This window comes from Chelonoidis abingdonii, chromosome 6 (assembly GCF_003597395.2).
Source record: "Chelonoidis abingdonii isolate Lonesome George chromosome 6, CheloAbing_2.0, whole genome shotgun sequence".
Taxonomy (NCBI): Eukaryota; Metazoa; Chordata; order Testudines; family Testudinidae; genus Chelonoidis; species Chelonoidis abingdonii.
This window is the reverse complement of record NC_133774.1, coordinates 35,456,949-35,479,561: the sequence shown is the minus strand read 5'-3', so window position 1 is coordinate 35,479,561 and position 22,613 is coordinate 35,456,949. Positions and strand designations below refer to the sequence as shown.

The window sequence follows — 22,613 nt, the reverse complement described above, 5'->3', positions numbered from 1 at the left end:
CCCTGCTTGACTGCAGGAACTCTTACCTATGCCTAAGTGCAGCACAGTCAGTACAACAGTGTAGGAGGGAAGCAAATTATGTATATGTATGTGAGATAGAAGCTTCTGCAGGAAGACATATTTTAAATGTGATAGGTTTTCGACCAAGAGGTCTTGCTTCCCCTTCATGTTTGTCCATGGTCCTCTGAGGATCCTGTGATGATATTTTGCCAAATGTATAGTGTTTTTTGGTTTTTTTTACATTTGCCAGTATGTCAATTCATTTACAAAGCAGATGTGCAAATCTTTTGAGTTTTAGTTACTCCAAGCAGTTTCATCACTCCCCCAAGTATCATTAATAAATATAACTCTTTACAGCTGGCCCCTCTACTCTAAGTCACTTACATAAATTAAATACAGCAAAGGGCCTGTTGGACACAATTTAATATTTCCCCAAGTTCTTCTCACTGGATATGATTCCAGCAACAGCCTGTCACATGCAGGTTTATTGCTGGCTTTTTCTAAAGTTCTCAGAATATACTTCTAGACTTTGTTGGGGTTTTCCCGAGACCTAATCCACTTGGTTCCCCAAGAACTCAGTTCAACTCCAGTCTCATCACTTGGGCACTTTTATTTGGCATGCATCAAAACGGCACTGAGGCGATCAGTGTACAGCACACCACACATCCAAAGTTACACAACAAATCTCTTCTGTTATATACATTTACCCATTCCATTGCATTTACTGTACATTATATTACACATTATGGGATTGGCTTGGTCACTTTGTAGGCACAGCATGCACTGCCCATGCACAATTTACTCTTTACCTCATTTTATGTTCCAGGTTTATTTTATCCATTGTTATCTTGTCTACTGTAAATGGCTCCCTGGGTGTTCCCCATTATCTTAAGTAGTACAGACATTCTGTTTTCAACCTGTTGATCCATTTACCTCCCTAATCCTGTCTCCCAAAATATCAGGCCTCACCCATGTCCAGTTACTCATGTCAAGTCAGGCCTACAGGCCTGTCACATCTTCTTGAACCCTCAGGTTGCCAGCTGCAGATCCCTGGAATTCCTCCATCAAGTATTCTCTCTCTCTCTCTCTGCCTTTTATGTCAGTGACAGGGGTGGCTGTTAGCTGAATAATTACTTTTGTTTGAACTAGTCACAGTTAATGTCTTAAGAAGATGTTCAAAATCTAAGTTTCAGACTACGTTTACCAAAGACATTTGTTATTCCTATTGGTAGCATCTCTAGAACTGAATGAATATCATAAGCCAAAAGAAGCCTATATTTCTAGGTGGGTTTTCTCCCCAAAGAGTTTTACGCTTCCAGGTTAGGAGCATGGGGGAGCATGGGGATTAAAATGTAACTCCACAGCAGTGGACTTTGCTTTCATTACCACTAAAAATCCCTTGCCACACTAAGATGAGGAAAGATTACTGTGCCCGTACTATTCCTGTGCCCCCACTATTTCAATATTAATAGGTCATTAGTCTGTTTAAATCTCTGTAAATCTGTCTTGGTACAGTACCTAGAACAATGGAGTCCTAATCCTGATTGCAGCCTTTGGTACTAGTGCAATGCAAATAATAAGTTATAAGAGGAGAAATCCTGAACCAGACTTAATTCCTGCTCTTCTGGAAATGTCCATTGATTCAAAGTTCTGGAATAAGGTACTTTAATTTATGAAAGATGTCCTTTATGTAGAAGGTGCTACAGTAATTCCTGCAGGTAGTGATTATTCATAATTTAAAAGTTGATACTGTGTACAAGTTGTAAGACCAGATTGTACAATCATAAAATCATGAGAAACAATGGATGTCTCATAAATCCCCCTAAAATAGACTTATGGTTTAAAATGACCCTGGCAGTCCTGTCATATTAAGAAAAGGCACCACAGAACTCAGTTTTAAGACTAGGAATTCTATACCATATGTTCTGTTATGGTGGTTTTTCCATCTGCCAGGTTTCAGCAGACAATGAGGGCACTCAGTGAATAATCTGAATTCCAGTCAACTAAGACCTTATTGCCAGAACATTTTACAGCTCCCTTCATACTCAGCTAATCTTGTAGGAAAGTCCCTCTGTTTCTACCCTGCTCACTCTACAACAAGGGGAAGAAAAAAAAAGGAGGGGGCGGGAGGCAACAAGGAAAAAAGCAGACAGAAAGGACAACTTTATTCTGGAAATCTCATGATTTAATTAACATGACCACATAGCCACCAATGTGTCTATTTCATGCCTCCTTCATTTGTGGTTTGTGTTGGTTGAACCTGGTGAGCTCTTCTTCAACAGATCTTCTGTTAATGCATATTGCATTCCTTTAAAAAAAAAAAAAAAAGGCAACACAACAAGTTCATTTGAAGCATGGAAATTCACTTTATACCACCGTTTGAAGTGAGAATCAAGAAAGAAAGGAACGATAAGAATGGGGTTTGGAGGGATGATAATAAATGTGTTTGGGAGGAGAATCGTATTTAGATGTAAACTGTTTGGGGAGCGTGACGGGGTGTCCACCCCACACAAGGAAGAGCAAGTTAAATTAGGCCAATTAACCTGGTAGGCTGCACACTGGAGGAAATTTAGGCTTGCAGGACAAGTGCTAAGTGAAGAGGGAACTCACCTGGGAAGGATGGAGGAAGTTAAGAACAGATGAATGCTGCAGGGGAAGTAGTCTGCAGTCACTCCTTGGGAGAAGGGAGGTATGTTTGGGGCTACAGAGTTTGGTGAGAAACCTGGAGTTGCAGACTGTCTGGAGTGGCCTGAGGATAGTTGGTCTAATGGGATTTTGATATCTTGGAAGGGGAGGATTGTATAGTGACTTGCCTGGAGGGCTGAGTCATGAAAAGGGAGCATTGAGTCTGGGGAGCAGGGCACAGTGGGAGGAAAAGGGCATGAGACCTGCATGGAGCTAATCCTCAGACCCAACCACAAGGAAGTACCCTGCAGTAAGTGAACCCCATTACAGGCAGGGACCAGGTTTTTGTTATATGGTTGGTCAGTGCCTATTATAATGGGGCTAGATCTGTAGATGCTACTGAAATATAAACATTTAACAACTATAATCATCATATGAGACTCTATCAAATGAAGTTTAGTCCTGTCTCATGAGGTGTTTGATAATGTGGCTCTCTCTTCATGCATTTGTTCACTTTTGCCTTGATATGCACGACTGCATATTGTCATATGTCACCGAATTGCTTTATATAAAACATGACATTGGAAAAGTCCTAAACCTCCCCCATTCTCAGAGTGGAAAATGGAACTTGTACCTAGTGTATTGTAAGCTCTTTGGGCCAGGGACACTCTCTTTTTTTTGTTCTGAGTTTCTGCTAGATACTATATAACCTTAGTCCTGGTCCTGGACTAGGCTCCAAGGTGCTATGATAATGCAAATACTTTACACTCCATGAAACAATGGAGAGAATCACCCAGGAGAAACAACTTAGATCTAGTCTCTGAATCCTGGGATCTGCTGCAAGACATCTTTGCTCTAAGGTATCTTTAGCTGCACAGTTGCCCATATTAGGGGTGAAAGTAACTTAAAGGACTTACTGGTATGCTAGAGTCCTGAGCAGGGGTATGGCTTCAACCAGAAGAGGCATAGCCTTTCAAGATTTAAAGGCCCTGGAGCTCCAGCTGTGGCTGGGAGCCCCAGAACCTTTAAAAGCAGCAGAGAATCCTGTGGCACCTTATAGACTAACAGACATTTTGGAGCATGAGCTTTTGTGGGTGAATACCCATTTCGTCGGATGCATGTAGTGGAAATTTCCAGGGGCAGGTATATATATGCTAGCAAGCAAGCTAGAGATAACGAGGTTAGTTCAATCAGGGAGGATGAGGCCCTGTTCTAGCAGTTGAGGTGTGAAAACCAAGGGAGGAGAAACTGGTTCTGTAATTGGCAAGCCATTCACAGTCTTTGTTTAGTCTGAGCTGATGGTGTCAAATTGCAGAATGAACTGAACACAGCAGTTTCTCTTTGAAGTCTGGTCCTGAAGTTTTTTTGCTGCAGGTTGGCCACCTTAAGGTCTGCCATAGTGTGGCCAGGGAGGTTGAAGTGCTCTCCTACAGGTTTTTGTATATTGCCATTCCTAATATCTGATTTGTGTCCATTTATCCTTCCCATAGAGAACGTCCAGTTTGGCCGATGCACATAGCAGAGGGGCATTGCTGGCATATGATGGCGTATATACATTGGTGAGTGCAGGTGAAGAACCGGTGATGCTTGTGGCTGATTGGTTAGGTCCCTGCGATGGTGTTGCTGGTGAGATATGTGGCAGAGTTGGCATTGAGGTTTGTTGCATGATGGTCCTGAGCTTAGAGTTACTATGGTGCGGTGTGCAGTTGCTGGTGACATACGTTTCAGGTTGTCTGTGGGCAAGGATGGCTCTGCCACCCAAGACTGTGAAAGTGTGGGATTATTGTCCAGGATGGGTTGTAGATCCCTGATGAGGAGGGTTTTAGCTGGGGCTGTAGTGTGGCAGTGGCAGTCCCTGGGTTGGTTTCTTTTTGGGTTTAATCTTGCAGTGAGGCTTGCGGTACAACGTCTGGCTCTGTTGCTGTTCTTAATTTCCCTCGTGCGGGGTATTGTGGTTTGAGAATGGTTGTGGAATTTGTGGTGTGGTCTCTGTCTGAGGGTTAGAGCTAGTGCGGTTGTAAGCCTCAAGTGCTTGGCGTAACATGATCTTGTGATGTGCCGCGGATGAAATGTGGGCATAAGTAGGATAGCGGTCGGTAGGTGCAATTTGGACACCTCAGCTAGGTTGAATAAAGACTGTGAATGGCTTGCCACTACAGAACCAGTTTCTCCTCCCTTGGTTTTCACACCTCAACTGCTAGAACAGGGCCTCATCCTCCCTGATTGAACTAACCTTGTTATCTCTAGCTTGCTTGCTAGCATATATATACCTGCCCCTGGAAATTTCCACTACATTCATCTGATGAAGTGGGTATTCACCGACGAAAGCTCATGCTCCAAAACGTCTGTTAGTCTATAAGGTGCCACAGGATTCTCTGCTGCTTTTACAGATTCAGACTAATACAGCTACCCCTCTGATACAGAACCTTTAAATCACCCCAGAGCTACCAGCTGCAGAGGTGGCTGGGAGCCCCATGGCTCAGGGGCGAATTAAAGGGCCCAAGGCTCCGGCTGCCACGGAGCTCTGAGCCCTTTAAATCACCATGGGAGGCCAGCTACTGGAGCTCCAGCAGCGCTTTAAGGGCCCAGGGCTCCCTGCAGCAGCCAGAACACCGGGCCCTTTAAATCCCCGCCCGAGTCTGGCTACCGAAGCTCCAGTGGGGATTTAAAGAGCCCAGGGCTCCCCACAGCAGCTGGAGCCCTGGACCCTTTAAATCACTGCTGTGGAAGCCAGTCCAGTCCAGCAGGGTGTATTGGCTCTTGCTGGTATGTTGTACAAGACCATACCAGCTTACTTTCACCTCTGCCCATATTGGAATATCACTTCATACTCAGTTAGGGAACTGTGCCACCTGGTAACTGAATAGCACCACTTCCTGCAGCTCACAGTATTTCTTGGTAAATTTTTTTATTCAAGTACAGACCTGGCCTAAACCTGCTTAACTTTTGAGACCCAAATGAAAGTGTTATGATTATAGTGAGCAATCAATGTCTGACAATCAGTACTTAATGGATGACAGGGCTGAGCCCCAGCACCTCTTTCATTACAAATTAAGCACTGCTGACCATCAATTACCTTCCAAGGTGTTGCTTGCTGAATAAGCTATCCATAGTGAGTATCTCACTCAAAAATTAATTTTGAACCAATTATAATGCCTTTCAGCTGTGGCATTGGCATTCTCTTGTGTTGCATTGGCCTCTGCATTTTGACTTCATATCTCATCATTTAGTAACTAATAAGCTAATTATAATAGAATAGGTAGGTGAGAATCTTTTATTGGATCCACCTTGTCTTCCTAATATCCTGGGATTACCTAGCAACAACTACACTGCATAAACTAATTCTACAAACAATTCAGTCTGTTTTTAAAATTTGTAGCTTGCTAGTGCCTTAAGGGCCTGAATCTGCAAAGCACTTGACAGTCAACTCATACTGAACTAAACCACAGTTGATGCCAGGAGGTGCTCAGCACATTTGCATATCAAACCCAAATTGCATACAATATGACAAAGCTTGGTAGGATATTTTTCCTGAGACATTACCTGGATTTGTAGGAAACATCTTGCATATTTGTAGTCAATTTGCTTTTTACAGAAGTGCTCAGTTGAACTTGCCTATGCAGCTGCTTCTGTGGATTGAAGAATTATTCTTCAGCTTCTGAAGCTGCTAGTTACTTGGTGGCAATAAGTCTGAAATGCTAAGTTTTACCCATCAAAAAGACATTTTGATCTTTTCACTGCTGAAAGGAAAGCATCTCCCTGTTCCTTCCCCGCCTCCCGGTGTAATTTTCTCTGTGAACAAAGCTGTCATTAATGTGTAAATTGTAGATCAATCTGTAGCTTCCCTCTAAAAGGACGTTTTACAGCTGAGATAAGATTATGGGCTCTCTTACAAATACAAAACAATAATATCCCACATCCAATAAGATTTAATGCTTTCAGCCATATATTGAAATCCATGAGAGACAGATCATAGTTAGAGATCACTATCCTGTTTTTTATATAGATGATATAAAGGCATAAAAACTACTATATTTGAATGGTCCTTACATTCTGTTGAAAAATGTTATTGTGCTGGGTTCATCTTAATTTACTGGGTATGGCTACACTTCGAATTTCAAAGCGCTGCTGTGGCAGCGCTTTGAAGTGTGAGTGTGGTCAGAGCGGCAGCGCTGGGAGAGAACTCTCCTAGTGCTGCATGTAAACCACATCCTTTACGGGTGTAGCTGTGCTCCCAGCGCTGCCGCCCTGATTACACTGACACTTTACAGCGCTGTATCTTGCAGCGCTCAGGGGGGTATTTTTTCACACCCCTGAGCGCAAAACTTGGAGCTCTGTAAAGTGTGAGTGTAGCCAAGGCCAGTTACTATCATAAAATGGTTGCAGCTGAAGACTATGTAATAACACACAGAATTTTGCTGCTGATATTGAATGAAGGGCCTAATATAACCTTCTGCCATACCTTTTCCTTCTTGACCAAGTTCTAGCCCATAGGTGGGACAATTCTTCTTGATGACTTAATTTGATTTTCCACTCACCTTTCTTTCTGAACCATCTTCATGTATATGACTAGAACAGGGGCTGGCAGTCTTTCAGAAGTGGTGTGCCAAGTCTTCATTTATTCACTCCAATTTAAGGTTTTGCCTGCCAGTCATACATTCTAACGTTTTTAGAAGGTCTCTTTGTATAAGTCTATAATATATAGCTGAACCATTGTATGTAAAGTAAATAAAGTTTTTTTTAAAATGTTTAAGAAGCTTCATTTAAAATTAAATTAAAATGCAGAGCCCCCTGGATCGGTGGCCAGGACCCGGGCAGTGTGAGTGCCACTGAAAATCAGCTCGTGTGCTGCAGGTCACCTAACCCTGGACTAGAAAGAAAAGGGAGTAGTTTTGGAGTCTTTCCATTTTTTCCTTTTGTGTATATCAGAATAAAACACTCACATTTTTGGCTTATCAGATTTACAGCATGCCTCAGTGTGTTCAATCAGCTGAACATTTCAAGCATCCAAGCTTTTATTTTTTATTTAATGCATGTTCTAGAGCATCAGTTCTCAAACTATTGGGTGGTTCTCCCAAGGGAGGTTTGAGAATGTGTTAAGGGAGGTATGAGCTGTGTGCTATTTTTTTTTTTAAGAGTTCTGGCTGTCAGCCCAGGTGGCTGGGTCTTATGCAGAAGGGCCATACACCTGGCGGGTGGGGGATAAAGAGGGCAGCGGGAGTCCTGCTGCCCCAGGGCTGGCTGCCACAGACCCAATCCGTCACGTGGAGGCAGTGGGTCTCTGGCTGTCAGCCCTCGGGTGGCAGCAACAGCGCAGAAGTAAGGATGGCAATGAAGTACTAAATCCACTGTGAAAAGTGATATTGATGAATATCACGTATCATCACACTGCCACCTTTACTTCTGTGCTGCTGCTGGTGCCCAGCCAGCAGCTGCTGCTGGTGCCCAGCCAGCAGCTGCTGCTGGTGCCCAGCCAGCAGCTGCTGCTGGTGCCCAGCCAGCAGCTGCTGCTCTCCGTTCTGCCTTCAGAGCTAGGTGGCAGTATATGTACTTGTGGTTTATGCCCCCCTCTTCCTACTATAGAAACAAAGAAGGGGGGCCTGATCAAATAAGTTAGAGAACCACTGTTCTAGAGGCTCCAGTCCCCTTTCGGTTCCAGCATAGTAGAAGTGTCTGTGTTTAGTTACAGCTTCTAGCTAAAAGCTTTCAGCTGGAAGCTGTTAGCCCCACTGTTTTTTGCCTGAGTGGATATTCCACAGTCAGGCAGTGCTGTAACAAACTCCTGAATAATTGCTAAAAAAGAGAGAAGATTTTTCCTAATCAGTTGCATGCTAGTAAATTAACTTATGTGGGGGGGTAACCTAAAATATTAGCCTTTTAAAAAAGATAATCAAATTTCTCACAAAAACATTATCTCAGAAAACATTAAATGGTAAGTGTGGAATGCACCAATGGACTTATGTATTGCAACACTGAGCATCGCAGTGCCTAGCTTTAAGACACCTAGAACATCACTGGAACAACACTGCAATCCACAAAGCTCCCTGTATGATGAATGGGGAGAGAGAAGTTCTTAAAAATGTGATCCACAAACCTATCGTGTTAGGCAGCCAGTGCTGGTGCTTGCCCATTGGGGGGTGGGTCCTAAGGAGGAATATTTTTGCACCCCAAAACATACTAATAATTACTAGGGGTCCCCCTTGAACTGCTAGGGGCCCTAAGCAATTGCTTAGTCTGCTTATGCCTAGCTCTGGCTCTGTAGGCAGTTCTGTGCCTAAGGCAGCCAATGGGAGATGCTGACCTGTCCTAAACCCTGCCCTGTCTCTCTCTCTCTCTCTCTCTTTCTCTCTGAGGTAGGTGCTATCCTGCAGTCTAGACTTGGGGAACCGATTTCTGCTTAGTGATCCATGAACTGGAATCAGCCACCTGGAGTCAGGCGGCTTGAGTATATAAGCCACTACTTGACAGAGCGAGTTGGATGCTTGCTCATAAAAATGGGTGGAGGAGAAGATGGTGCCCACTTTATAATATTTAACTCAGTGGTTAGAGCACTCAGATGGGATGTGGGAGAATCAGGGTTAAGTCCTCTTTCTCTGTCTCAGTGGGAGATAGGATTTCAACAGGGAGTCTCCCACCTCACAGGAGAATGCTCTAACCACTGGACTATGGGGTATTCTGATATGGTGTTTTGTCAGTCTCTTGTTCCATTGTGGATAAATGATGGAAGAATGAGTGGAGCAGGAGGACTGGACCAGGACCTTCCACCCCCCAGATGGGTGCCCTAATACCTGGACTCTTGAATCACTCTCTCTCTCTCTCTGTCATTGGGGCAGAGACTGAGACTGTCAGCACTCTGTATACGGTGCTTTTCATCAACGGAGTTCAAAGTTGAACAAGCAATATTTGTTTTACAGATGTGGAAATTGGGACGCTGAGGTTGTCTGGCCAAAGTCAGATGGAGTCAATAGCAGAGCTGAGAATGTAACCTGAGGCTCCATGCTAGAGAATTGCTAGGAGAATTGACCAGCTTTCCATCTCTTATAAGGTGTAGTGTGTGAATATTTTAAAAATAAATATCTGATTTGGAGTATTCTCATGCTCTTTAAAAAAAAATTATGCTCTTGCACATAGTGTAATAGTTTTACATCGTAATTGTTGCATACTGTGGATGTTTACTCTGAGGTATAGTTCTGATGTGTCATTATTTCTGAATCCATAGACATGCAGCCTTTCAGGCATTCTTTTATAAAAAGTGGAATGGCCTTTAAAGCTTGTAACGTCACAGGAGCCTTTTGCAGGATTCCACAGAAAATTTAGTAGAATTTGTTGGGCCAATTGGCCCTGCAATTGTATACAGTATGATCTTGCAAGCAAACACGTAAAAACCCAACGTCAGGAATGTGAGCTCCCTGAACAATTGCCTGCACCATCCAAGATTTCTGCAGTTGGAATTGTCATGTTGTTTGTCCCTTCCTATCTACAAATGAGCAACTAAATCTGGGCTTCTCTACTGTATTATGAGTTGCAGTTTTGCTTAGAGCAGAGAAAAGGAGGGACAGTACAATAGAGAATACTTTTCTCTTGTGTAGTGGTGAGTTTAAGTTTTTGTTGAGCCTTGGGTATAGGGAAAGGAGCAGGGAATGTAGACTTTTGATCCCGCAGTGGATTGTTATGGGGGAAGGAGGTTACTGTGAGGGAGAGTTGAGTGGCAAAAGTTAGGTGCATACAACCTCCCATGCCTCTAGAAACTGAGCTTCATGGGGGTTAGATGGGGAATCACTGGGTTGGGTGCATGCCTGGAAACATTGGGAGGGTATCAGAACTATGGGAATGAGACTCATTGAGGTGGGAGTTATGAGGGAGGGAAGGCAGGAGGGCTAATGTAGATGACTTTTGCAACATGCCCAGGGATACTTTACTCATGCACCCATCTGCAGTATCTACTCCCTTAAAATCCAAGGGGACTAAATTGTATTGCCTTCAGCTGGGGATATACAGGTTTTAAGGTGAATTGAGAAATACCAGTTGTAGTGGGTATCTGAAATCACTTTTAAGCATGGCAGCCAGACAAGCTCAGGGGAAAGTGACATAAATTTATCTATCATAAATATGGTCTCTGTGTACAAAAAAAGCATTTTTTAAAAAATGGGAGCAGAACTCTGAACTTGTTAAACAAAAACAAATACTTCATACATAAAACATTTTCAAAGCTTTGGTGAAACAAACTCCATATCTTGAACCTGTTATATATGATCAATGACCACTTGCAGAAATCAGCTGTTCAGGTTTCTTAAATTATTGCTCCTATCACTCTCCACCTAATCAAAATAGACCCTCTTAATCTAGCTTCTGCCGCAGTTCAGACTTAGGGAAAACCTGTTCCTAGGTAAATGATCTCTGGATTGATTGTACCTGAGACGAAGGCAGTTGACGGTGGATCATGGGTATCTCATGGGCACTCTGCAAGTGATAGTCTTTGGTCCCGTCTTCCTTGTGTTCCTCCATTGGGTTTGCCTCTATTAAGTGTCTAGTCAAGCTCAGCTGGGTCCTGACCAAGCCTGGCACCTTCCATTGAGGGGTGCATCAGGGCTGTTTGCTGTATGCCACCGAAGCTATCCTGTAACATGTACTTCTGGTTGTCATCTGGCTGGCTCCTGTCAATAGTACCTCTGACCTTTGGGCAGGAGCATGCTTCCCCACCCATACTCCTCATCCCCCAATAGAGGAGTAAGTGGGGAGTGAGTTGTATTAATTTAGAGGGAATACAGGGACCCTAAGAATCAAAGGTGTTAATCTAACGCCTCTAACGTTAAATAGCGTTGAACAAGGTTCGGGGTTTGGTATATAGAGATCTGAACATGCTTAGTCCCAGGCAAACATGTCATTTAAAAATTCTTTTAATCTTAAAGATAAAGAAAAGAAGGAAAAAACAATTAAAGCATTTGAAATGTAAAGTATTAAATAAGACTTTCATTTTTAACTGCTTTTTTTTCCCTTTAGGTGGAAAGTCTTAGAAAGCACAATCTCCATGTTTGACAGTTTCTTAGATGGTATCAATTATAGTAATAAGTGTCCTTTTCTCCAAAAGAGAGGAAGTTAGCTGAAATGGGCTGGAGCTGTCTCTGTTTTTTAAAGTCTGATCCCATTTCATCCGAGGTGGTGTTGGGATTCAACTGGAGCCAGTAGGCAGTTTTGAGTCCCTCCCTCTGGCATGGTCAGGACATCTCTCGGGATTAGAATGCTAAAGGCCCAGGATCTTAGGAGACAGTGGGGGTGGCAGTTACAATGGTGAAGCTTGCTCCATTCTCCCCCAATGTCTCTCTATGGTGGGCAGAATGAGGGGATGGGCTATTATTTTGTCCATCAGTTAGGCCTACTGTCCAACAAACATGTTTGGGTTCACTGATGTTTAGTTTGATGTTTTTCTTATTTACCAAGCATGATCTTACCACAGTCCTTGAGTTATATCAGTAGGCCTTTGTCTGTCTTCCTTTCATATTTTTTCGCATCAACGTTTGTTATGACATCTTATGAACTTTTAAGTCCTTTTTATAGTTGATCTTGTAATTAGATTAAATGTGCAGGTTCCATTATTACACACTGAACACAGCAGCACCTCAGAGTGGGAAAGGGGAAAACAAATGTCCCCTCCTGAGGGTTGTAACCCAACGAAGGGAGGATATCCACATTGTGGAAGGAGAACAGTTCAGAGTGGGATTGGTGTCCCTAGTGGCTATACTGTTGGGGGCAGCTCCACTTCTCCACACACAGGTGTTAAAGGGGCTAGAGGCTCCTCTTCAACCTCAGTACCGGGTGCCAAGATGAACTCGGTGCCCAAGGCTTTGGCATTGGATATTATAGTGAGGAGCTCTGGTAGAGCACCATGAAGGACCCCTGTGACCGAATGCACCCTGCAGGAGGTAAATAATCTTTGTACAGAATATGCCTTGTAAGATATCATTTGAAAACTACTAACTCACTAGTCAATCATATCGTGATGAAATGTGTGTAGCAACATCATATGTAAAGTTATGCGTTTCCCTGAATGATAAGGGTGGCAAATGTTTAGGCAAATGTTTAATGCATCCCCGATTAGGCAGAACTAGTCAAGCAGGTCTTAAACAAAGGAATTTGTTTACCTCAATGTACATATAGGTGGTAAATAAGGTCCTTGAAACAGTAAGAGGGAGACAAGGTAAATCTGCATTTCAGCAAACAGCCTGAAGCCTCTTTCACGAGACTCCTTGTCTCTGTCCTAACAGCAGGAACGAACTTTAGGGGTAACCCTTGAGAAAATGCATTTCAAAGGGGACCAAACTATAAAAGTGAGGGGCAGAAACACCCAGGTTCTTTCTCCCTATCCATCTCTCTCTTCACTTAAGACAACAAAAGAAACAGCCATTGAACTTTGGGATCAGATAGTGGTCTGAAATTTGTTCAGCAATGTTACTGAAAACCTGTGGTGAGAACTTCACTTTAAAAAGTCTAATTTAAGTTTAGAAAGAGTACTCTCTATTTTTTTTCTTGTAATCATTTCTGACTTTAATGGCTTGCTACTTGTAGTCACTCAATGTAACTACAAAGAGATGGATTTAAACTTGTTTTATTCCTTAATTAAAACTAATCTAGGGTTGTGAATTGTTTGGGTATCTCCTTTTAGCAGACTATGCCCATTGTCCCTTAGAGGGGTTATGGGCCCAATCTTTCTGGACTGTCCAGGAGAAGACAGGACAGCGCAGAACACATATTGGGAAATCTGGGACTGGGAGTGTGTTAGGGTCACCCTGAAAGTAGTAACTAAGGCTGCTGGAAGCCAGCAGGTGGCTGGAGTTAGCTGACAGGCTGTTGGGGTCAGAGCTGTTGGACCAGGGCTATGGCTATATGCAGACACTCAGGCTGGGACCTGCATGCTTTTTGTGAGGAGTCCAGTTTGGGAGTTACAGTAGCAAAGCATAGTAAGGCATCCCAAATTGCAAGGTAAGTGGTGACATAGCTCCTCACTGGTCTCAGTAGCACCCAGAAATGTCGTTATCCCTTCAGGCTACCTCGACTGCTGGTGGCAGCTGGTGCGTAACTTGACAGTGGAATAAAAAGACATGATGGAGGAGTAGGGTCCTTGCAGCCCAGTGAGAAAGAGTGGAGGGGGAACCGCAATTTCCTGAGGGTAAACAGGAGAAGTAGGAGGTAGCACTGGGGAGGAAGGGCCGTTTGGAGAACCATCCAAAGGCTCAAGGCGGATGAAGAGGGCCCCGCAGCTGAGAGACCCTTCTCCATCACCTTCTGGCCTCTGATGCTAGGAAGAAAATGACTTTCCCCTATGTTTTGGAGGCTACCACTCTGGTCAAGGGCCCCACCACTGCTGCTAATGCCTGCATATAAGTCACAATGTGGGGTGAGGTGGCCACCAAAAGGCAGAAGACACTGTGCCTCTTGGTCAGGGGCCCTTGCCACTGTAGATGAAGAAGGTGGCAGAGGTGGACTGAGGGGACATGGCAGACAGCAATGGGGCTGTGGCCACTTGAGCATACTCCCCAGGGACTGAAGAGTGGGGACCCCAGAACTAGCGGAAGGAGGGGAATAAAGGAAGATAGAAGATTCTCGAAATGAACTGCTGGCTAGGTAAGTGGTGTAAAGTGGAGCAGTTTAGTTTTGTGGAACATGGGTTCATCTAGGGGGATGGGACAGGATCATTTGGATGGCCTCCACCTCAGTAAAAGGGTGACCAATCTTCTCAGGGACAGGCTGGCTAGCATAGTCAGGAGCATGTTAAACTAAAACAAAAGGGGAGGGTAAAAAAAGTGATGATAGGAATGCATCACAAAATTGAGATATTGAGAACAAAATCAATCAGCAATCAAACATGCAGACAAAAAATTGTTTAACTGCTTATACTGTACACTGATGCTAGGACTCTAGGTAACAAACAAGAGGAATATGGATTTCTAAATTTGACATTACTAATATCTGGTGGGATGAGTCCCATGGTGGGAATATTAAAAATCAATTTTTATAATCTATTTAGGAAAGGCTGAGAAAAAGGAGGTGGAGTTACACTCTGTCAGAAATGGTATTATGTATTTGAGAGACTGATAACTTGGAATAATATGATCCAGAATGCATATGGATTAATGTCCTAACAGATAAAGCATAAGATGGGCGATAGCAGACATCAACTAATCCCCACCAGATCACACTAGGGAAGAGGTTCACTACCTCCTTTTTCACCTATCTAAAAAAAACCTGAGTGATCATGGGGGACTTCAATTTAAGTGATGTGCTGGAGGTCTCATACTCTCCATACTAAAATATCTTGGGGATTTCTAAATGTTGGTGATTTTTCTCCTTTAAAACATGTTGCATCCAATACAGAGCATTCTATATTAGACTGCATCTTGACAGATAAAGAGGAACTGATCACCTAACTAAAAATGAATGGTAACTTATATCTAAGTGATGATCATGACTTGATCACATTTATAATGTGCAGACAGAATAAAGTTCAGACCATATAAAGTGGAACCCCGATTATCCAATCTAACTGGGACCAGGGCCAGATCTGACAATCAAAAATTCAGATAAGCAGGAAAATGGGTGGGGCTCGAGCCACCCAGTTTGGTTAATAGAGAGAGCCAGACAATGGAGATTCAGACAGTGTTCTACTGTATGTACTTGGTGCTTTAAAAAGGACCACTTTAGAAAGATGAAAACAGGTTTCAGAGTGGTAGCCATGTTAGTCTGTATCAGCAAAAAAAAAAAAAAATGAGGAGTCCCTGTGGCACCTTAGAGACTAACAAATGTATTTGGGCATAAGCTTTCATGTGCTTTGGGTTCTAGGACTCCTCCTTATAAAATGGAAGGGTAACCAAAACCAATAAACAGAGAGGGGGGATTACGAGTAGCCCTGTGAGAGAAAAATCCTCTCCCCAGGCTGCACTGGGAGTAGGGTGCATATGAGTAGGGAGGGTGCAGGGAAGGGGGGAAATCAAACAAAGGGGAATCACAAGTGCAGGTGAAAAGGGCAACCAGGATCAGAGCAACCCCCAGCTGGAGGTGGGCGTAGCAGGGGAAGCAAGCAACAAGTGCAGGAGTGAGGCGATTGGGGGTGCTATGCGAGTGGAGCACAGACCAGGAAGGGGGCAAGACCGGACCACAGGCCGGAGTGAAGGGCAATGGAGCTGCAGGGGGTGGAGGCGTGGTGGGTGTGTGTGATAGGCAGAGGGATCCCCACTCGCCCAGTCCAAAGAGATGTAAAAGACAGGGAACAAAGGGTAGGAATTAATGGTAAATTCTCAGAATGGAGAGGGGTAACTAGTGGTGTTCCCCAAGCGTCAGTCCTAGGACCAATCCTATTCAACTTACTCATAAATGATCTGGAGAAAGGGGTAAAAAGTAGGTGGCAAAGTTTGGAGATGATACTAAACAACTCAAGATAGTTAAGACCAAAGCAGATTGTGAAGAACTTCAAAAAGATCTCACAAAACTAAGTGATTGGGCAACAAAATGGCAAATGAAATTTAATGTGGATAAATGTAAAGTAATGCACATTGGAAAAAATAACCCCAACTATACATACAATATGATGGGGGCTAATTTAGCTACAACGAGTCAGGAAAAAGATCTTGGCGTCATCGTGGATAGTTCTCTGAAGATGTCCACGCACTGTGCAGAGGCGGTCAAAAAAGCAAACAGGATGTTAGGAATCATTAAAAAGGGGATAGAGAATAAGTGGAGAATATATTATTGCCCTTATATAAATCCAAGGTACGCCCACATCTCGAATACTGTGTACAGATGTGGTTTCCTCACCTCCAAAAAGATAGTCTAGCACTAGAAAAGGGCAACAAAAATGATTAGGGGTTTGGAGAGGGTCCCATATGAGGAAAGATTAAAGAGGCTAGGCCTCTTCAGCTTGGAAAAGAGGAGACTAAGGGGGGATATGATAGAGGTATATAAAATCATGCGTGCTGTGGAGAAAGTAGATAAGGAAAAGTTATTTACGTATTCCCATAATACAAGAACTAGGCGTCACCAAATGAAATTAATAGGTAGCAGTTTAAAACAAATAAAAGGAAGTTCTTCACACAGCACGTAGTCAACTTGTGGAACTCCTTGCCTGAGGAGGTTGTGAAGGCTAGGACTATAACAGCGTTTAAAAGAGGAACAGGATAAATTCAAGGTGGTTAAGTCCATAAATGGCTATTAGCCAGGAAGGGTAAAGAATGGTGTCCCTAGCCTCTGTTCATCAAAGGATGGCGAGGGATGGCAGGAGAGAGATCACTTGATCATTGCCTGTTAGGTTCACTCCCTCTGGGGCACCTGGCATTGGCCACTGTCGGTAGACAGATACTGGGCTAGATGGACCTTTGGTCTGACCGGGTACAGCTGTTCTTATGTAAGAAAGGGAGGGACCTCCCAGGGAAGAGCACCTGTACTCAGCTCCACACCCGCATGGGAAGCAGGGGAATGCTGCAGCCGCAGGGCTCAGGGGCGGCTCTAGGGATTTTGCCGCCCCAAGCATGGCAGGCAGACTCCCTCTGGTGGTTTGCCTGCGGACAGTCCGCTGGTCCCTGCGGGAGGTCCACCGAAGCCGCGGGACCAGCGGACCAGCTCGGTGTGCTGGGGCCTGGAGCCGCCTCGGGGTGCGGGGACGGCTTCATGCCACGCAACCTCCCCTCTCTTCCCGCAGCAGCCAACACCCGCCGCCGCTGCTACTGCCGCCTTTTGCAGCGGGTCTGAGGGAACCTCCCCCCAGACCTGAGGTGTGGGCCCGTGCCGGTCAGCACAAGGCGCCTGGTGTCCGCACCCAGGGTCCCCGCGGTCCCTCCACCGCACCCAGCCTCTCCCTTCGCACTGCCCCGCTCCGCGCCCGGGGCACGCCTCCCCCCGAGCGCTGTGTGTGTCCCTTTAAGAGTCTCCTCTCGGCGTCCCACGTGTGTGATCAGCTGATGGTGACGCTGGGGGGAGAGCGTTCCCCAGTTCCTGAAACATTGGGCGCTGCGGGCTTTATAGGGGCTGGGCTGGGCTGTCCCGTGCTCTTCCCTCGCCGAGTCTCCTCCGCGCTCCGCTGGCTGTCGCGGGAGGAAGTGTGCAGGGTTCGTCTGGGCAGCAGGAGAGCGGGCAGCAGTGACAGCCCCAGATACCCGCCCTCTGCCCGGGAAGGCGGTGCCGGCGGGACCTTCCTGCCAGAGACCCGACCTGACCCCGCTGGGACCAACCTGCCAGGATCGGAGCCCCCTGCACCCCTCCTCTCAGCACCAATAACAGAGACCACCCACTGCGCTGGGACCTTCCTGCTAGCTGCAGAGATCTCACCCCACCCTACACGCCTGGGATCCCTCTGCTCAGCAGCAGTACCAGAAACCACTGCACCTTCCTGCCGGCAGCAGGGACCCTTCGTGTCTCCGCTGGGCTCTTCCTAGCGGGAGTAACAGAGACCTTCCTGATACCCAGGGAGACTTGCTCCCTCCCCTTTGCACCGCAAAGACTTTCCTGCAAAGAACGTTAGGGACGCCGCGCTTCAGAGACCCGTTAGCAGAGACCTTCCAACCAAAACTCCTCTTGAATATTAGCAGCAGACCCACTCCTCCCTTTGCAATCCTGAGACGTTCTGGCAGCAGAGACCTACTCCCCACCTAAATCCATCCGAGAGGAGCAGAGAGCCCCTTGAGACCGCCGAGCAACAACAGATCCTCTTTATTCACCAGTACATGGATTATCTGGTACGTATTGGGTGTAACGTGTGCTTCTCCCAACTCGCTCTCCTTTCTTTCTTGTCTTGCATCCTCGTGGTAAATTGTCTCAGTCACACCTTTATAGAATACGCTATTATAATAACATTGGCATAGAACATTGCATTTATTGCTGCGTGGTGTTTTAAAGGCTTGTCTTGGACACTGGTGGAACCCTAAAGTGTTGTATGTAAATAAATTAAAAAAAGAAACAGCTTAAATCAGCCCTCAGGGCAGCTTTATAACATTGGAGAAAGGTCATACTTAGACCATACCGTAGAATGGTAGAATTACCCCACAGAGCCTTCTCTGGATTATTGCCACTGTATTAAAAGTGTGCATGTGTCTGTGTACATAGTGTGCATACACACACACTTTTAATACAATGTCAATAATCCAGAGAAGGCTCTGTGGGGTAATTCTACGCTTGATAAAGTATGATCTTTCTCCAGTGTTGTAATCCGCTCTAAGGGCGCACACATGTCTAGCTGTATATGTGTCTGGAGAACTTTTCCAATAAGTCCTTGTTTGAGTTCCTGATTGGGAAATGGGAGTATTTCTCTTGTTCGATCTTTATCACTCTTGCAGAACTATTAAAGGCCAATAAACCAGAATGGTTTTGCTAAAGTGCTCTGTAGCCTCGCTCATTTGGTTGTTATTAGAACTCTAAAGTTATGACCTAGGTCACTGTTTTTTTCCTAAATGCATTAACATAGGATATGGTTGAATGAACTAAATTGTAACCTTGGGCATGACCAGTACTGCACCTGAGTAGTTTGGTATTCACAGTAACTTTAATGTTGCTTAATGAATGTTGCCCTTATTTATCTGCAGAGATTGTATCATAGGTGTGTACTTCAGGCCAGGGTGGCAGTTAACGTGTTCATATTCTAATATATGGGTCACTATGCAAATATACCAAATGGCTAGGCTGTATGGTGAGCTGGATAGTCACATTTCAGTGTGATTCCTGCTGAACTGATTTCTTAAATTTAAAATGGGAGACTAATGAACTTTCTCTCTCAATTCAACTCAAAGTTTCATATTTTTTTTCAAGGTGTTATGGTTTTACTATTTGTTTACGCATAAACATTTTAAATGAAAGGCAGCTCTCTTCTTGCCATCCCATCTAGTAGGAAGATGTTAGTGTCCCGTGAGATGAAGGAGGTTTTTTTCTTGGCATTTGAAGCTCTAATCTTTATCCAGTTTGTTCTTACACATGACACACACAATTGTGAGTTTGAGATTGTCTTGTTGACTAGTGAGCAAGACCTCTTTGTCCTTTGTGTTGCAAGGTTGCACTATTGAAATGAAAGCAGCATGTAACAGCTGAGCTAATTTTTTTTTCCTCTCTGCTGTTGGAGCTACCTAGAAGAAAAACAAACAAATATATTCAACACTTACCTAAATGTTGGGTTTGAATATATGTAGCTTGGATTTATTTTGGAGTGGAAATGCTTTATTTAAAAACTTCACGTTTATAAGTTGTATGCTAGGCTTGAGTCAGGAAGGGAGAGTGCTGTATAATTGAAATAGTAGGTAAATTTATCTTTAAGAACCTAGTTAATGGAATACCGACAGTGAACTTGCTGTGTCCCAAGTGCAGCCTTGCAGTGGCTTCTCAAGAGCCTGGAGCAGTTTACCTTTTCCTCCATCAACTTATGTCCAGATGAAACTAGCTGTCTCATGGACTTTTCACAGCAGAAGCTAACCTGCACGACTGCTATGAAAATTCTGTGGAACATACATCATTGTGAGATTAATAAGTTTAATGAATTTTAAAACTGGTAGTATGTTTGCAAACTAATTCAGGGTTGTGAGAGAGCAGCTTTTAAAAAAGAAATATAAATGCACTCTTATGCCTTTTTCCTGTTCCTTATGCTCCAGCCAGGCCTATTGCCTAGCTCAGTGGTTCTCAACCTTTCCAGACTATTGTACCCCTTTCAAGAGTCTGATTTGTCTTGCATACCCCCAATTTCTTCCTCAGTTAAAGTGATTTGCTTACAAAATTAGATATACAAATACAAAAGTGTCCCAGCACACTATTGCAAAAAATTGCTGACTTTCTCATTTTTACCATGTAATTATAAAATATTGTACTTATATTTTATTGTATAGTATATAGATCAGTATAAACAAGTCATTGTCTGTATGAAATTTTAGTTTGTACTGTCTTCACTATTGATTTTATGTAGCCTGCTGTAAAACTAGACAAATATCTATATGAGTTGATGTACACCATGGAAGACCTATGCGTACCCCCCAGGATTATACATACCCTAGGTTGAGAATACTGGCCTAGCTGCTCCCTTTGTCCATACCTAACTTCATGCCTTCTTTCAAGCAGCCCAGCATGCTTGGAATGATGTTTCACCTCTTAAGAGAGAAGTCTTTTGCACATCTGTTTTGTAAAGTGGTCCTGTAGTTTTTATTTCATTTGGTACTGTAACTGCAAGTGTTTTTTGGAATGTAGCCTCTTCAAGACAGGGTCTTGATTGTTCATCACAATTCACCTATTGTACACTGCCTTGTACATTTGCTGCACTATACAAAACTTGAGGGTTTGGACTACACGTCCCTACTTCAACCAGGTTGCGTTTGTCGTAGGTGGGGAGAGCTGCATTCACAGCTCAAATCCAAAAACTGATCCAGTGTTGACTTGGGCCAGTCTCTAAGCTGCTGTCATTTAGGACCAGAGAACATTGATTCCTGATGTGACCATAATTTTCACAGCAGAGAAAGATGCCTCTCCCCCCTTCTTAGAGTGAGAATCGTTGCACTATTCAGTACCAACAGTTTCAAACAAAAAATAGTTTGACAAAAAAAGGAATAAAAGGTTGAATTTGTGTTCGTATCTGTGTGGAACTCTGAAACAAGAACAAATTCTCTCTGGCAGTTACAGTATGTTGCTTTCGGATGCATACAGTGTATTTTTTTTTTTTTTTTTTAATCTAGCCTTCATTTTCTTCCTCCCAAATAAGCTTGAGAATTGAGATGTGAGTTTTAGTTTGGCTCTTTTCTTAGCTTTTATCTCTTCTGCCTCTTCTCCATGAAATAGCCTGTGCATGGTGGTACATGGCCATGCCCTTTGGTAAATGACAGTGGTCCAGGAAGCATTCAAAATCTGGTCAGACAAAACATATGTGGGTGGTCAGTCAGGTGAGAATTTTCATACCACCCATTTACTCAGCTTGGAGGACAGAGGCTCATTGCACTCTGTGGCCTGGTCTACGCTACGCTGTTAAACCGATTTTTAACAGCGTTAAATCGATTTAATGCTGCACCCGTCCACACTACACTGCTCTTTATATCAATTTAAAGGGCTCTTTAAATCGATTTCTCTACTCCTACAAAACGAGAGGAGTAACGCTGAAATTGATATTACTATATCGGATTAGGGTTAGTGTGGACGCAAATCGACGTTATTGGCCTCATTATTTTACAGTAGCTACCCACAGTGCACCGCTCCAGAAATCGACACTAGCCTCGGACCATGGACGCACAACTTGATGTGCCTTCTGGGGTGCGACCGCGAGCAGTCGACAGTTCATATCTGTAATAAAACTCTGGCGTTCTTTAAGCTAAGTCGAAACTTTATCCTTCAGTGTAGACGCTAGCCTTGACCAGATCACGAGACCTTGCTATTGTGTGCAGGAATAGCAGCAGTGACTGACATTGTGGTTGGATTGCAGGGTAGGAACCTATGGCACAGTGTGGAAGGTGGCACATGAGCTGGTTTCAGTGACATCCGCTCTGCCAGGTCCTAGGCCACCCGTCTGGGGGCTCTGCATTTTAATTTTAATTTAATTTAATGAAGCTTCTTAAACTTTTAAACCTATTTACTTTACATACAACAATAGGTCATTATATATATAGAAAGAGACCTCTAAAACGTTTTAAATGTATTACTGCAGGCCAAAACCTAAATTAGAGTGAATAAAACTGAATATGGACACACTACTTCTGAAAGGTTGCCGACCCCTGTTGTATTGCATCCAACTCTGGATGCTAGTCACAGAGTGACTTTCTTGGGGTTGTAGAAGAACAATGCATGTTAAGGAAATCATGAAAGCTGATTGTAAGTTGTAGCCGAAGCTGCTTGATGTCATGTATTTCTGCCTTGCTTGAATCTCTTATCCAGGTGGGTTGCAAGGACCAAGCAGTGATTCCTCTCAGTGATCAGGGGCCACTGTGAATCAGCCCTGAGAGCAGTGAGTTTTCTTGGTGCCCAGCTAGCATGAAGCAGCTGGCATTGTGGTG

General features: G+C 44.0%; 1 protein-coding gene and 1 long non-coding RNA gene across 7 annotated transcripts in view; one reads left to right on the top strand and one right to left on the bottom strand.

Annotated features, from left to right (window-relative positions):
• Nucleotides 1–2,176: 2,176 nt before the first annotated feature.
• Nucleotides 2,177–7,237, bottom strand: LOC142047042 (uncharacterized). The gene is made up of 3 exons (XR_012656189.1): nt 7,164–7,237; nt 6,169–6,254; nt 2,177–2,308 (listed from the first exon to the last, which is right to left on the bottom strand). It is a non-coding gene; the product is annotated as an uncharacterized LOC142047042 (long non-coding RNA).
• A 10,232-nt stretch (nt 7,238–17,469) lies between these two features.
• Nucleotides 17,470–22,613, top strand: part of ARL15 (ARF like GTPase 15) — a 357,433-nt gene continuing 352,289 nt past the window's right edge. For 2 of the 6 annotated variants that reach the window (XM_075066944.1, XM_075066943.1), the window contains exon 1: nt 17,470–18,344. Coding sequence is in view for 3 of the 6 variants with exons in the window: in XM_075066942.1 (XP_074923043.1) it covers nt 18,333–18,344 (12 nt within the window). In the remaining 3 variants the exon portion in view is untranslated. The remainder of the gene's footprint in view (nt 18,345–22,613) is intronic. The other 4 variants (XM_075066946.1, XM_075066942.1, XM_032785298.2 and 1 more) reach the window with 4 other exon arrangements.